The following is a 16,908-nucleotide window of genomic DNA, read 5'->3' as shown; positions in this document are numbered from 1 at the left end:
AAATTATTCCCGATCCTGCCAACTTTGTTAAATAGTAGTTTAAATTAATTCCCGCCAAAGCAGCTTGTTTTCCTTCACTCCGCCACAGATGGACACTATCATTTGAATTATCGTCTAGGTACGGGAAATGACACGAAACAAAGCGGCAGATAAGAGTGGACAATAGGAGAGATGCCTTTCTGTACACTGTGCCATTTCTACCAAGATGAACCTGTGTTCGAATAGGCCAACAATTAGCATACTGTTCTCTGAAACCGCCACCGTCGTTTCTCTCGATGAAGGCCCTCCACTCCGACAAGTCGCGCTCGTGGCCCCTCTTCGAAGACGACCTCGTGCCGTACACGGACCGACCAAAACACACGTGGACTGGCTTCTACACGACCAGACCTGGCCTCAAGATGATGTCGCGGTACGCCAACGGATTCCTCCAGGTGCGCCGTAGGGTTATCGGAGTCTTATCTCAGTTTATGTTCGTTATTGTAGCTGCCGTAACAGCCGTTCATTCTCCCACGTTACAACTCTAGCGTTGTACAAAACAAAACAGGACCGCATAATTTCTGTAACCGAGGACAAGAGGCGCTGGAGTATGCAAATAGAATTGAAGAAGCGAGAAGAAAGGGGGGCAACCAAGGGGCCCTATTTTTATTAGTCATATCATGAGAAGCCAACAAACACTGACACCAAGGACAACATAGGGGAAATTACTTGTGCTTAATAAATGAAATAAATAAACAATAAATTAATGGAAAGTGGACAAAAAAACAACTTGCCGCAGGTGGGAACCGAACCCACAACCTTCGCATTTCGCGTGACGTTCTCGTGACACCTGCAGCGGAAAGGATGTGCCACATCCACCACCAAGGTATGTGAGTGTGGTGCCGGCTAACACTCCCAGGGTTCTACTAGGAAAACATATATACCCAAGAAAGTGGATAGGGAAACGGCGCGCGCTAGCTCAATTGGTAGAGCATCGCCCATGCTTTTGAGGTACAGATATAAGTGCAGTTGAGAGCTGACAGTTCTTCATTGCGCATAATAATAAGATTACAAATGTAGATTATACATACCTACCCGGCCATTTCATTTCATACGTGTTCCATAATCTTTCTTCAGAACTAATCTTGCTCTGCGCTTCTCTGACTTCGAAAGAAGCCCAACCCTTGTCGCCTTGCACTGGCTTGTTTGTGATATTACCGTAGACCCCTAGGACAGTCGGTCCACCACCTTCTGGTTAATTTCCAGCCTCGACAATAATATTTTCTATTCACAGCACAGAATTACACTTGCTAACACTTGCGTTGGTACTGTTATTCCTTTCCAGATACCTCGCATGGCCTCATATTTATTATAGCCCCAAAGTGCTGCCCTTCATTATAGCTGCATTCCGCTTTCCTTTCATTTTTACGATATCTTGCTGGGCTCGTGAGAAGGCCTATCCGTCGTTTATTCAAACACCCAGGTGTTCATATCGCGTATGCGTATGACTTCTTGTTGAATTAATACTGTGTCATCACTCGTCTGTTCATTAGAGATCACAATTCTCGATTTCTCTAGGCTAAACTTAAGGCCTAGGTTTGTCGCTGCATTGCCACTTATATTATCAAGTCACTGTAAACCTCTTTCATTGTCCGCTAGTAGCACTATATCGTCTTCATAGAACAGCCCAGCAACCTACTGTTGCATAATTTGCCCATTACGGTTGTAAGCCATACCGAAACCTAATTCACTGCTTTCCAGACGTCCTTCTATGCCTTTTACATAAAGCGTGAACAATGGAGAGAGACAGAACATCTCTGCTTCAATGCTCGGTTAATTTCCACACCTCCATTACATTTCCGGCCTTCCCATGCGATTTCTACTCTGCTGTCCCGATGTATATCTACCTCAACAGTTCCATGAATTCGTCGTCTGCGTCTACGTGCTTGAGAATATCCCACAGAAATTCCCTATCTACGTTGTCGTAAGCTAACGTAATATCTAGAAATTTTATCCATAAAGGTCTATTCAGAGCTAGGGAAATCTGTATGCACTAAGTTAGTACGAAGATGTTATCCTCTAAGCGTCCGACTGATCTGAACCTGTAGTGGCTGCAGGAGAGGAATGTGGCGGCGAGAGGTGGAGGACCGCAGTCACCTTGCACGCCGGTGCGCACGCCGATGGAGACCCTGAGCACATGCTTTCCACGTGATCAGTGTGTGCATCCACGTGAGCCTACGTGGTTGTCCCGTGTCGCCTTCCTTCGTCCGTTGTTTTATTTGGCGCATTCGTTGTAACCCGATGGAGACAACTGACGTACGCCAAATCGGATTATGTCTATAGTCACGTATGCAGCAGCTACGGAAATAACGCAATAGAACAGCAAACACCACCTAAACGCGATGACTTCAACAAACATGCGCCTTCGAGCGCACTGTTCTTTTATTAAAGCGAATAGCCTTTGTTTCGGAAGCTTTCCGCTATTCGCCTACATTGAGAAGCGTCGTAGATGGTTTCTGCACAATTTTCCTTTTTTTTTGTTTTTCACGCGTTTTCATTACCTTCTCCTCTATTCTTTCAATTTTCATTTACCCTTATTTTTGCCACAGCATATGGCAGCGGACCAGAGGCCCCTCTTTTGATTAAGCTTCCTTCCTTTTGTATCCCATTCTATCAATTAACCTATCAATCAATCTATCAATATACCAATCTCGAATCACTTTAAACCTGAAACTTGACGTTTGGTACGTACAGGCATTTCTAACACACGCTTTTTTTTTCCCTCATCACTGCGACGCAGGCCTGCAAGCAGCTTTCCGTGCTCGGTGCTCAAGAGCAGGTCACCAAGGTGCGGGATCTGCGTGAGTACGCCTGCCGCAAAAATGCTTCCGCGTTCACTTTTCGCTCCGAGTTAACGGGGCGACGCGGTCGCGATGCCCTTCCCGCGAAATGTCCCGATATGTGGACGTAGTCAGTAAAAACTTCGCGAGTAAGTCACTCGACTTTTATTAAGCGCTGACGTATACGAGATGTCCCCAACCTGCACTACGCTCACCCTCTGTGACGCCACGTTGCATTGCACTAATGGTTACGTTACCGTGTCTATAGAAGTTTAGCCTACCATCTCTACCATCTCTGCCTACCGTCTCTACCATCTATGCGCGAAACTACTAAGGATGTCTTATACGTTCAGCATTTTCCCATTTCTGGAACTGATGAATTGTTTCGCTTTCTTCGATCGTTGCAGAGGAAGCAGTAGCCTTGATGCAACACCACGACGCAATCACGTAAGCGGAATTTCCCAGCTTCACGTGCACGAAGAATTTTGACATGATTGCCCATGAGAACGTTTATGCCGTCGGCGCGCGCGTGCGTGTGTGTGCGTTTGGGCAGGGGGGGGGGGGGCTATTTCTTTCCGCTTCCATGGCGTAACTTGGTTTCAACAGGTCACTGTTGCATATGTTCAATGACTTGTCCGCTATTTCTGCGTTCACTCACAACTTCGAAGTCATTTGCAAGAAATAAAGTCAAAGCCACAATAAAGCACACCTAGCTTTACTGAATGCCAAGTGCTTAAAAAATTATAATAGAGAGAGGAGTATAACGGATTGTGTCCAGGAGAAAATTCGTAGAACTTGCTTTTCTTTTCTAATTGACGTTTTTCTCAAGCTCTCTTTCTTCAGCGAACCCAACATTTTGTTTTTCTGCTTGCTTCAAGGGGAACTTCAGTCAGCCGTGTTGCCAGTGACTACGCGGCTATTCTCTCTCGGGGCATCGCCAAATGTGAGGCAAGTGTACAAAGGAAACCACGTACGCCATTTATTGATTATGTCACTTGTAGGTCTGCTTCGTAAGATTGCGACAAAGTTATTTGGAAGAAAATATGCACTCACATTAGCATTCCTCGACCATGCGGGCTTACACAGAACTGATTCGCCCTATTATGTGTAGCTGTCGATTAATTCGGCCTCCCTTTGGGGTTTCTACGCACGTGATGAACTCAGATGATAGAGCGACCATCCCGTAAAGGCGTTGGTCTCGGCTTCATTCACCGGACCAAGACAAATTTTTCTTCAAGCACGAACCTTCCTTTCCAAGAAACCCCGTCTGGCTGCTTTGTAGCGCCGTGCTACAGTTGGGTGGATGAAAATATTCCTTTTCATGAGCCTGAATTATTCGACCTTTAGGACTCCCTCAGAACTTATTTTCCATATTAAAAATTTTCTTGTAGCGCTTCGAAATTTATGCACTACTTATATACCTGGTGAATTTTTCTCTTTTTAGACCATGCAGAATTTTTACAAAACTCCGATGGCATCTAGCATAATTCTTCTTATTGAGCTGGATTATTCAATGAAATGGACATCACTTGCACGATGATGCAAAATGCGTAATCAATTAATTAGAAAAGTAAGTAACCAACACTTAAATTAATTACTTTACGACACATATTGCAACTTACGAATTGTAGCTGGTGAGTTCTCAAGGCGTATCCACTTGGATCAAATTTTCTGGATGACACCAGTTGTGAGACAGTCATTCCCAAAATGCGCGACCAAATACATGGGCGTTCCAGCTACTTTTGTACTTCAATGCATAAAACGGCGGTTGGTGAAAAAGTCAGCTTCACCCGACAGGCGAAGCATTTATTGCGACAGCAAATATTATACAGCTACGCGAAGTAAGATTTGTCGTTTTATCAGCCGCATAAACTGCTGTAAACATTCGCTTACTAACTAAATTAACAACCGCGTTGTCAGGCACGCAGAGACAAACAAACACATCCCACTCGATAACCGCGGACACTCGATGACAGAACACTGGCGGGATAAGAGCGGCAGCAGCGGCGAGCGAATTCTCCTTCGGGCTGCCTCTCGCTTCAACACAGCGCACACGAAGCCTTCAGCTATCGCAGGTCGGCTAGCCTTCGAGCCCAGCGCAGATCGCATCCAGGATTGGACATGCGCGGACGCGCTCAGCCGCCGCAGCTGGCGTAGAAGTGTAGATGCCCGCTAACCACCCCCCTTCCCCTTCTCTCCTAGCGCGCGCGTGTGCATCTCCTCACTCCCCCTCCCCCTTGTGTGAATGAAAAGACGACGCGGACCGCCTCCACCTTCCAGCCTTGCAAGCCCGAGAAAACACTGCTGCATCAAGCCATATTCCTTCTCAGCTCACCGTCGCAAGCTTTCGCTTGCACATACAGCATGCAGCACCTTTGGACTTTATACGAAACATCACGGCGACGGCGACGCCGACGGTGTAAATTCACCTGGAGTGTCCATAGAGTTGCTAATGCAAAAAAACTGGAACAACCATGCATTTTACCGCATGTGCTGCCGAGGACAATTAGTGCAAACAAAAAAGTCACAGTTTCGCGCTTAACGCGAAGCATCGATTGCGATAGAAAACTATTAGACATCTATACAAAGTAAGGACAGTAGCTTTATCGTCCCCATAAACTTGTAAACATTCGCTTATTAACTAAATTAACAAGCATGGTGTGAGCGCGCACAGGCAAACGCGAACACATCCCACTCGATGTCCGCGGACACTCGCTGTTAAAACGCTGGCGCGAGGAAGTGCGGCAGCAGCAGCGAGCGAAGTTACCTTCGTGCTGCCTCTCGGTTCAAAGCGAACTGAGCGGCGAGAACACAGCACGCGCAAAGGTATGAGCCGTCGACGAATTTAGACTCTGCCTCCAACGCAGACCGCTCTCGATATACGACCCGCGCGAAACGCACGCGGCCGCGCAATACGCAGTTCCCGCCAGAGTACAGAATAGTCTAGAAGAAGCGTTACCGCCCCTGCCCAGAATGATAGTCTCCGGAAGACGACCCTCACAACCACACGAAATAATGTCAGTTACCATGTGTGCACCCCTTGTGTATTCTCTTTTTGTGCACATGCGTGACAATGAGATACATACGTGAAACCCTTTCCGCTATAAGCCATCGTAATGGCAGCGCTTGTCTTTGTCTTCTCTTGCTACGTGAGTTGTCTTTTTGTTTGCGCTAATTTTTTCTTGTCAGCAATGCAAGACCAAAGTAGCCGAACAATTATTTCTCAACCACAAGTGTCATGGCGCACATCTCGAAATCCGTGGAATCCTCAGAAGCCGTTCCAATTGGATATTCCTGGCAAAGTCATCGGCTATAAATCGTAAATTGCGCTATTTGCCGCAAAGTAAGTAAATAAAAGGCTAATCAGTAATTTTAGTTATTAGCCGAATATGCATTCCGATTTCTCGTACGGGTGTTGTCTGCCGCGTCGAGTAATACAGCTGAAGGATTACAATTACGCTATCTGCCACAGGCGATCTTTACCAACTCTTGAAGAAAAAAGTAACAAAACATTACGTATAATGCTGAGATGTGTGGGGACTACAATAACTGAAAAAAAGACTACTTACTTGTAGGAATGGGTAGGGCAAATTGACATGCTTAACCACACAAGAAATCACGAAAGGACAAAGCCATAATGAATACGCAGGTTCTAATATCTTTAATAGAGTGTTGTAGCTGAGCGCCCCAAGTCCGCTCCACTCAGACCCGCATCTGCTAGCAATTCCCACGCAACTGTTTAACGGGAAAGCTTACTTAGCACGCGCGAAACGTTCACGCTGGTAGCGGAAGGAAGATCGCATCCCTCACTCCGCTGTAAAACCGATTGAGCGAAGTGTGAGGGCACAGTCACGTGACTTCTTAGTTGTCTTGTAGCTAAGCCGACAGAGCACCGCTCGCGTCCTGGCCAAGACGACCTTATCAAAAATTTCAGTGGCCATTTAGCGGTAAATGCGAGATAAATGCATAAGCATTACGTCGCACCCCTTTGAGGCACCGGATCCACGATTTCAACCGCGTTCGCCACGTCACCAGGTGTTGTTGTTCAGAAGCTCGTACGACGCAGAAACATCGCCAGGTCGCCCTCCTAACTTGCAACCTTGGACACGTGGGCCGTTCTTGCCGGTCCTCGCTTGACCTCATGCACGAAGCAAACTTGTTCTTATACGTGTGACGTCATTAAGCATTTGCTTTACAAATCGTAGTATACCTCGGGGCAACCCTCCTAATAAAAAAAAAGCAGCGAAGTGCAAATGACGGTAGTCCCAAGCTGTCCAACGTCAATTGCACGACCCACGCACACAAACACAGTTCTAGGCTCGCCGGTCCCCTCTCTACCTCTTCCACGTGACCGGCTCCCCACAGTTAACATAGATGAACTATTTTTTTTTCACTTTGTCTCTACTAATGCTACTGCATTAATAATGCGAAATCTGCGCGATAATCTGCAGTACCCGGAGGAGGAGAAGGAACGAGAAAAGAAGAAGGCAGGGAAATTAACAGAATAACGTCCGGTTGCCTACCCTACACCGGGGAATGGGAAAGGAGAAAACAAAGATGAACGAGCGCGTGAAATGTGAGCGGAGCTCTGCTAAATAGCGGTCTTGGACTTTTCTATGTATTGGTTCTAGTGAACTAAAAAAAAAACTTTCCGGAAATTGTTGTTTATTTATCATTATAGTGACTTGAACAAAGGCAAAAGAATTAGCAAAACCTAGCGAAATAAGAGGGAGTAAACAAACAGTGCAGCCGTATCGCCCTTTTGATGCATATGAAATTAAACTACGCCCAAGAACATAACCACACAGAAAGTTCATGAACTTTCCTGGAGCTCTTTTACAGGCGATCAAAATTAAGCTTTATAGAGTCCTCAAAATCAGGCTCCTACAGGGGCGTGAAACCCACGTCTGCACATATGCTGTGGGGCCAGGGGGACACAATGAGGAACGATAATTGTCACCGTAACCCACTTAAGTATCTTCAATCGATTAGCGAGCTTTCAACTGCAGTAAGCGGGCATGTTTGTATCGGAAACTTAAAGGCGGTCGTATTCCTGCACTACTCCATTCGCTAGAATTCTTCTCGTGAGCCCTTGTTCCGAGATATCCGTCCGCAAATTTCCATCCCATTCGTTTGTATTTGCGCGTGCAAGACCCCCGTGGATCGACGCAAAACTTCATGGAGTGCCGTGGACTATACGTCACAGCCTGGCCACATAAATTATCTCCTCGCCGCATAACTCGTGTTTTAGTTTTAAATTAACGTTTTAATTCGTAATAAACCCGTGAGGCTTCGTTTTGATCACCTTGTATTTACTCGCTACACGGCGCAATGCAGTCGCCCTGCAAAGCCGAAGCGGTATGCACCGCTGTGCTTCAAAGGTTCAAACGGCAAGAAGGCAAAATACGGGTGAACCCACTTCATAGACTCAAGCATAACAGCCGCTATATCTGCAAGTCTCTATTAAAAAAGAAAATGAAAGAAGAACAGAAGCTTGCAGCGACTAGAGAGAAAGAACGGAAGAAGGAAAGGCAAGGAGGTTAACCAGAAGGAGTCCACTGTGCTACTCTGCACGAGGAAAGGGGAATGGGGAATGAAAGAGAGAGAGAGAGAACATGAGTCTATACCGCCCTTTCACATGCTAAAGAAGTGTAACGCTTATGGTCGCAGGAGGTCCTCAGCTCAGCCTTGTCTACTCTGTCGATGGGCACCGTACCCCTACGCAGTCTTCGCGGTCGGCAGCAGGTGTTCGGCTTCTGTCATCATCTCAACGAGAGCCACTGCCCTCACAGCGAGGATGAGTCTGAGGTGCCGATGCCAAGCGCTTCATTTTAAAAGAAAACAGGAACATTACGCACCATTTGTTGCGCAATGAAAAGGAGCTGCAGTCACCGGTGCCCCAGCTACAGATGTATTTGTAGACCTAATTTTCTTTCGTTCTTTTTTGTCACTCGTTGAAAAAAATGTTACCGAATGTTGCTCCTTTTCGTGCACTTTCGGAAAACCAGGGCGAATAATACTAACTTGGAATTTTAACGTTGTTGCCGAGTCCTGTCGCTTATAACTCTATCAACCACCAGCACTTAAAACGAGCCAAAACTCACTTCTGAGGTAAAAAAAAATAAAAAGAATACTTTCAAAAACAAACTCCACGAACTTGATATTGTCACATTTTTCACTATTATCAGCTGTACTATTTACTCACAGTACTGCTTCCGCAATACTATTATTTCTGTCCTTTTTTTGTGTGTACGCAATCATTGTTACTTTGATTTTTTACACCTACCGTAAACGTATTCGCTTATTATAATATCCAAGTATTTACTTGTTCTAGCAAAAATTTGGTTGCATGTAAATAACTTCTAACTTGGAGCCACTAATATACCAAGACTGATCTATACGTCTGCATACTTCCATATTTTTTTAAGCTGAGTAAGTCCGAACATAAACGGCACTTCAAATCTCGAAGCGTAAGAAGCATAAGAGGCTCCTAGCTAGCAGTAGACGCATTAAATGGCAGTGGTAGAGGTAGCGGTGAAAAGCTAGCCCTTAACGGCACATTAAAATACGTACTTGCACATCAGCCTTATGCCACCGAGATCTTCGGAACGTAATATGCAGTCGTGCCAACCAGCTACTTGAGATTCTAACCTAAAAGAAGAAGTTGGGCAAGCAATGAGCTTGTTTCCAGCACACTGCAAAGGAGTCAAGAAAACGGTCGCCCTTTCTTATCTAGTCCTACTAAATTCCTTATATGAAAGATATTGCCCGCGGGCTAGCAGGATTCATTCCTCTCGGCACACGGACAATCTCCACAGGAATACAATCTCGTAGCATTACTGTTTCAATGTTTGTGTAATGCATTTCTTCATATAATCAATTCAGAACTGACACTGCTAGTAAGCATACACGGTTCGTAAATCTCACAATGTTGCTATTCGGACCTTTCTCGTAACCATCATTAGCATTCTTAGCGCCGAAGCACGTGCAAAAGCACCAAAATCACGCTAAAGCAAAAGGAATGGTCGAAGGAGAGTCACCAAATGCTTTCTCTCATAAGACATTACCACCCGAAGTACGCTTTGACCAATAAGGCTATTTTCCTCAACATATACAGGATATCGCAGGTATCTGAGAACAAACACCAAAGTGAAGCAAAATGTCACTCCTCTTTTAAAAGAAACCACGTACAAAGGTCAATTACAAAGATCGATGACAAATGTGACAACGGTAGTCAACACAATGCTACTACATTTCATTTGTTGAATTCATTACCAGCTTCGATCGCATTCTCATTTCGTTTCCGAAGGCGTCTACAGGCCTTGATAAGGTGTCCTTTATGAATTCTTGCCATCGCGTCAAGAAGTGCTGCCTTTCAGTGGTCTTTCACATTGCGAGATTGCTGGACTCCCTTTTAACAACGCCCTAAAGATCCATCCGACTCCAGTCTGGAGAGTTAAGAGATCAATTCTTTCCAGGGACGTGCTGGTGAAAATTTCATGCTGCTCATCTTTGATTGAAGCGATGAGCGTCGGTGCAGAGTCTTGTTGGGAAAATGTATGGTCATTGCTGGGAAACAGCCCAAGCCTCCATCATCATCTACATCACTTCAACATATGCAGTAGCGTTGACTCGGAGATCAGAAAGGGGAAAAAAGTAGCGTGGCGTGGCAGAGTGCGACCGTCACTGGCTAGCTCTCTTGAATACTACATGGCAGTCGATATAAACTTGGTGTGCGTGACAGTAGAGCCATGTTTCGTTGCTGTGGTAAAGCCATCTGCCGCCACTCAGAGAGATAGGAATATAGGAAGGCAGGGATGTTAACCAGCCAATAGTCTGGTTGGCTACCCTACGCTGGGGTAAGGGAGAAGGAGAAGAGTGAGAAGGGAGAGAGAAAGTGTAGAGACGTGTACGGACAGTACGTGAGTCAAAGCCGCTCGCGCAAACCAGACGTTCTGAGAAAGCATCATTCAGAATAGTCGAAATCTTCAAATCTCTGCGGTCGGCGGCAAACTCAAATGACACAGCGTCTCGTTTCAATTCATTCATAGGGCTGAAACCGCCCTCTTGATGCAAATACTAGATAAATGACGTACAAGCAATGTTGGAGCCAGCCCAAGAGTAATGGATAACTGTCTCAGTTTCTCAAGTAGTTATTGTAGGATGGCTGCGTTCTAAAATACGTGCTGCATTCTGTTGTGTAAGCAAACCTCGATCCGCAGTCTCGAAGTTTGCGCCCCCGAAGGTCAACAAAGCTTTAAGCGGCAAAAATACTATCAACGCCGTGAAACATTATCTAACATGCAGGATACCATCAACATAATTGCGAGTGAGTTTGGTTAAGGCTTGCTGCGTCACTCGCAGTTTACAGTCATCGTGTACAACCCGGCAAGTGTGGGCGTGTCGCCGTACATCCGGCTTCCAGTAGACACCAACCGAAGCTCCAGCTTTACCGTCACGGGTCCTGGAGGCATCCCAGTTGAATCTCAGGTAAGCAACTTTTTTTCTTTCTTTTCTCAAAGTTTTCCAGAAACGTCAGAACAGAAAAGATAATCAAGACGGAATGAATCCACTTCGATCAGCCAGCCAACGTTTACATTTTTTCGAGCAAATCAAAGCTAGTATTTGCAATCACTTCGTGAAAGATATTTCATGCCTCCAGAGTTCCAATTTTTACGCGACTGCGTATCGTTTACGTTTATCGTGTTGATCTAATAAAATACAACTTGTGCTTTATGTTGTAGATGTGTATAGTTTCAGTACACTTGTAGCTCTGATGCTAAGTTGACCTTTACACGTCATAGGAAGGTGCTCTACAGTGCTACGGCGTTTGAAGGCATGTAAACAAGTAAACACACGAAGTTATATAAGATATGGTGGTCTCCGTGTATTGCGTGATAGCAGGAGACAGTGCAGCGCGTGTAGGTAGAGAACCTAGAGAGGGCGTAGGTGTAGCGAAGAATACTGAGCAGGACAGCCCATGTACACGCTAAGCTAACTTAATAATAATAATATTTGGGGTTTTACGTGCCAAAACCACTTTCTGATTATGAGGCACGCCGTAGTGGAGCACTCCGGAAATTTCGACCACCTGGGGTTCTTTAACGTGCACCTAAATCTAAGCACACGGGTGTTTTCGCATTTCGCCCCCATCGAAATGCGGCCGCCGTGGCCGGGATTCGATCCCGCTACCTCATGCTCAGCAGCCCAACACCTCTAAGCTAACTTGTACATTTGGCGATGCGCAACACGTGCTACGGCTCGCTGAAGAGGTGGGAGAAAGATTTATACGTGGTTAGAAGGTACTAGACCCTTTTCTAGTTTACTGTAACCTAGCAAGTACGAATGACACGATTTTGTAGCGAGAAACTATCGGAAAGGTTAGCAGTGACAGACAGGGCAGAAGGAGGTAGAGACAAAACCTCGCGCGGGAACTGCTAGAGGCACATCATATTCATATCAGTGGTGAAACTCATGTTATTTGAACACCGGTTTCGTTATATGATGCGGAAATGAAATTTCCATGGCTAAATTAGAGCGCGAATTACTATGACAAAAGCAAAGGCGCAGGAAGAGACAAGACACAGCGCCGCAGAAATTAAATCGATCAGAATCGAAAAATGGGCGAGTCGGTATGGAAGCACATACTAGTGACGACGCCGCTGCGTACTCGCGCTGTGATTGGTTGGCCTATTCGGCAAGAGAACAGCCAGGCCGCAGCACTCGCAGCCACGAAACCCGACGACGCTCGCAGAGAAAAGCTTCGCTTTGAAAAGCGCCATGGAAGTATACTGCAGTATACTTCATGCATACGTCAAGCTTACATCATGGCGCTCATGACGCCAGCGTTGTGTGATGCAGCGTCTGCCGGGACACTGTTCCTTCGGCCTAGCAGCAGCTGCCCAGAGCGCTGCGTCCCAACAAAATGTAGCATCCAAGTACAGTTAGAATACCGTCCGAAGAGGTTCGGCGCTAAGCTAAAACTTGCTATCGCTGCCAATGCTTGAACCTCCGTGTGAAACTGCCAAGAAAACACGTTGTGGGGCTAGTTGGTGCATAGCTTTCAAAAGATGAAGCACCAACAGTGACGGCACACTAAGAAGAACAAAGACGGGACAAGGCGCTTCCTGTGTGAACAAGAGACAGAGAAGATGTCGCCTTGTCCTGTCTTCGTTCTTTCTTAGTGTGCCGTCACAGTTGACGCTTCATCCTTTGAAAACTGCCCATTTTTTGCCATTGAAACACGAGACGGTTCATTTGTCCTTGCACATACGTGGATATGCTGCTTCTGACATGCAGTAGTGGCATGTTGAATTGAATCCTGGGGTTTTACGTGCCGAATCCACAATTTGATTGTGAGGCACGCCGTAGTGGCAAACTCCGGATGAACTTAGACCACCAGGGGATCTTTAACGTGCCCGCAATGCACGGGACACGGGAGTTTTTGCATGTCGCCCCATCGAAATGCGGCCGCCGCGGCCGGGGTCTTCATCCTGCGACCTCATGCTTAGCAACGCAACAGAACAGCCGCTGAGCCGACGCGGTGGGTTTGGCATATAAGAAATGTGCTTTTCACGTTCTTAACGTACCCGCCAATATTAAGAGCCGCCGACTTGAATAAGCGATTACATCCCTCAGATTCGTTCAGGTTTCAGGGGGATATTCACAGAAAGACCAAAACGCGCAACCGTTCTGTGTCATTTGCAGGTGGTGCAACTACCCCAGCACCCAGAATCACGTGGCGTCGAGGCGTTCACGAATGCCACCGCCGCGCTGCTGTTCCAGGCGCTGGTCAAACCGCTGGGATTCAGTGTGTACAGGGTGGCATCTGCTAACGAACCAACTGCTTCGACAGCAACGAACAGCTTCTTGGAGCTCGATAGGCCAGCCGCCTTCATCGAAAATAAGGTGAACCGAACACCGGGTAAATGCGATTTGCCGCGAGTTGAAGTTCATAGGTGGCAGCACAGTTGCCGCATTAAGGTGGTGGCAGGCGGCGCGCATTGAAATGTGCACGGCGCGGCACTACGCTGTGGCTGATTTGGGCTGATTGTGTGGCAAGAAAATTCGCGCATTGCAGCGTGCGCTGATAATATCCGTACTTCCAAAGCCATATTTTAGCCTGAAACGCACAAAACATTCCAAAAATACGAGAAAAAGCGCCAAAGTTTTTGTTCCGGTACTTGCTAGATGCTTTTTATTGCCTGTTCTACTCGCCTTCTGCCTAATTCTTGCCTTACTGTTGCGCAACTGAACTTTCTGTTGTTTTTTGCACAGGTTAAAAAGATGCCTGTACTCCCGTTACAATGAAGGTCAAGTATAGCGATATTCGCGAACTACTTTTTCTAGCAACGAAGGGAAAGCTACGGAGGCAAAGCGCGCACGAGTGAGAGCGCCCCTGAAAAGAGTGCCACATGTACATCGGCGTTAGTTTAGGCTGGGGAAGTGAAAACAAAGACACCTCGTTTGCAACAGCAAAATGAGCCAATACAAACGGCTGAGAGTTGAAGTTGCTTAAATTTGCAGCTTTTCAATTCAGCGTCCGCAGGAAAACGCGAAACCGTTGCGCGTGGGAGCAGCGTCTATTCGGCGCCTGTCCCAAGAAACGAAAAGCGCTGTCGAACACCGCCGGACTACTTGGCGCAGTAACACGTGTGCAGAAGATCCACCCCCGTAGCTTTCGTTTCACTGCCACAGAAGGTTGCCCGAGATTATTGGTAATGTGACGACTTCGCAGTTCGTACGCATTCGTTTCTACTTTTTATTTCTTTTTTTTTATTCTGTGTTAAATACGATATAGTTACTAAGCTACGTAAAACTAGGTACGTCGCTATGAATGACAGCACCAGTGTCAAATTACGTTGTTTTTTTGTCGCTCTAACTGTAAAAACGTAGCATTTAGGCACAAAGCCGTCCTTACGTATTTGCAAGCGTAAGAGTGATGCTTGATAGCCTCAGGTACAGCTTTCGGCGACGAGGAGGTGGAAAAGTGTCGAGCTGTCTTTGTTTGGAAACTCAAACATGCGTAAAGTAGAACCCCTTATAAGAGAGTGTAGGGGGAGGCGATCTATTTCAGATTAGCGCGCTTGGCGGAAACTGATTAAGGAAGTGATAGCGAATGTCAAGCAACACATGTGGGACACAATGAAGGAGAGGCACCTAGGGGTGATAATGGGCGGAATGGTTGACGCACTGCAGGGACGGGGGAAAGGGACTGCGAAGCAGGGAGGGAAAGGAGGGAAAGAGATAAGAAGAAGGTAGGGAGGTTAACCAGAATCACGTCGGGTTGGCTACCCTACACCGGGGGAAGGGGAAGGGGGAAAACAAAGATAACAGGGAGAGAGCGGAGGGAATAACCCTACACCGGGGGAACGGGAAAGGGGGAAAACAATGATAACAGGGAGAGAGCGAAGCAAATAACCAAAGGGGTTACCGATCTGCAGAACGTTTAAAAAAAGTGCAAATCGCAGTTTGAACGGTGCTAGAGGTTGAAAGGCAGGGGGTGTATATGGAAATGAAAGGGCATTGTTTGCAGTGAATAAATTTTGTACGCTAGCTCAAGCAACGAATTTTGCAGTCCTTCACATCCACAGTTTACATTACATTTTTACACGCTACATTTTAGCTATAGTGCAGCAGCACCGGTTGGACGTCGATTTGCGGCACTCGCAGTAGTTCTTCTGGCTGGCCCCAGGCAATCAGGAAGGTAGATTAGTCGTTGAATTTAGCGACACATCAGCAATGAGCAGAATTAGGCCGCATAGAGTTAAGAAAAGACGCACAAATGATGCTTATAGAGACGACAAAGAGAGAGAGAGAGAGAGGGAGCGCAGGAAAGCTAGGGAGGTCAACCAGACCAGAACCCGGTTTGCTACCCTACACTGGGGGTGGGGGAAAGGGAAATATAGAGAGGAAAAGAGGGAGAGAGGGTTAGCTAACGGCGTGTGGGAGGATGCACCGGGACACTATAAACGGTCTCTTAAACCGGTGCACTTCAAGTAGTATACTAATGCACGAATCTGTTGCCGTGTACTTTTTCCGGTAAAATTTGTTACGTAAGGTTGCAGGGTGGTCGCAAACAGAAGGAATGGCTGGAAATTAAAACGCAGTTGAAGGACTAAGCCATGTCCGAAACGCATCTACGAAGTTTGAAGCAGCCGCCTGTTATTGGCAATATTGTATGGGAGGGTTGCAACAGAATGACTGGGTCAAGAAAAGGGGGAGGCGTCGGCAAGCTAATTAAGCGAGGTATGAAGTGGCAAAGAGCAAACTAGACATGTAATTAGCATTTATGGATTAGCAGCACATGGGCAGGAAAGAGGACGTGGCTTGGAGTAGAGAGAGAGAGAGCAAATGATAAATGAAAGGTAGGGAGGTTAACCAGGACTGAGCCCGGTTGGCTACCCTACACTGGGGAAAGGGAAATGGGGACGGAAAGATTAAAGAAAGAAGAGAAAGTCCACCGGGGATATCGTTCAGTCACTCAGTCCGGATTACAGACGCTCACTCAATCCTGTATCTTTCAAATATCGCAGCAGCGCTTTTGTGGCCTTTTGTAGCTGCGATATACGAGGCCATGGTCCCAAGATCTTGTTCAAGGTGAACGGGTTTCTATCTAACTTGTTGAGAGCTGTGCAGAGATCTTGTCTTTCATTTTCAAATGATGGGCAGTTGCACAGTAGATGGTCTATAGTTTCTTCGACACCGCAGGCATTGCACTCGGCGCTATCAGCCATGCCAATCAAAAACGTATATGCATTCGTGAATGCGACGCCCAAGCGTAAGCGGCACAGCATTGTTTCCTCATTACGCGGAAGCCCTGGTAACAGCCGCACTTGCATAGATGGATCGAGGGAATGCAATCGATGTTGAGTGAAATCAGGTGTGTGCCACTTCTCCAATGTCATACGGTGCGCTAGCTTGCCTAAGTGTTTGGCTGCGTCAGTACGCGATAAAGGTATAGAAACAAGGGTTGCTCCTTCGTGTGCTTTCTTAGCAGCGTCGTCAGCGAGGTCGTTGCCGGAGATACCGCAATGGCCAGGCAGCCACTGAAACACGACGTCGTGCCCTTTAGCAATCATGTGATGGTGAA

General features: G+C 46.6%; 1 protein-coding gene and 1 long non-coding RNA gene across 6 annotated transcripts in view; one reads left to right on the top strand and one right to left on the bottom strand.

Moving 5' to 3' along the window:
- Positions 1-16,908, top strand: part of LOC135907804 (lysosomal alpha-mannosidase-like) — a 73,972-nt gene that overhangs the window by 29,170 nt on the left and 27,894 nt on the right. For all 5 annotated transcript variants that reach the window (XR_010566122.1, XM_065439550.1, XM_065439549.2 and 2 more), the window contains 7 exons: positions 282-431; positions 2,777-2,837; positions 3,224-3,263; positions 3,695-3,764; positions 8,487-8,624; positions 11,181-11,306; positions 13,524-13,724. Coding sequence is in view for 4 of the 5 variants with exons in the window: in XM_065439550.1 (XP_065295622.1) it covers positions 282-431; positions 2,777-2,837; positions 3,224-3,263; positions 3,695-3,764; positions 8,487-8,624; positions 11,181-11,306; positions 13,524-13,724 (786 nt within the window). In the remaining variant the exon portion in view is untranslated. The remainder of the gene's footprint in view (positions 1-281; positions 432-2,776; positions 2,838-3,223; positions 3,264-3,694; positions 3,765-8,486; positions 8,625-11,180; positions 11,307-13,523; positions 13,725-16,908) is intronic.
- Positions 1-16,908, bottom strand: part of LOC135907807 (uncharacterized) — a 265,994-nt gene that overhangs the window by 239,906 nt on the left and 9,180 nt on the right. The window lies entirely within an intron of this gene.

The sequence above is a fragment of the Dermacentor albipictus genome, chromosome 6, assembly GCF_038994185.2.
Source record: "Dermacentor albipictus isolate Rhodes 1998 colony chromosome 6, USDA_Dalb.pri_finalv2, whole genome shotgun sequence".
Classification (NCBI taxonomy): Eukaryota; Metazoa; Arthropoda; class Arachnida; order Ixodida; family Ixodidae; genus Dermacentor; species Dermacentor albipictus.
The sequence above is the reverse complement of the archived record's forward strand: the minus strand, read 5'-3'. Positions and strand labels throughout refer to the sequence as shown.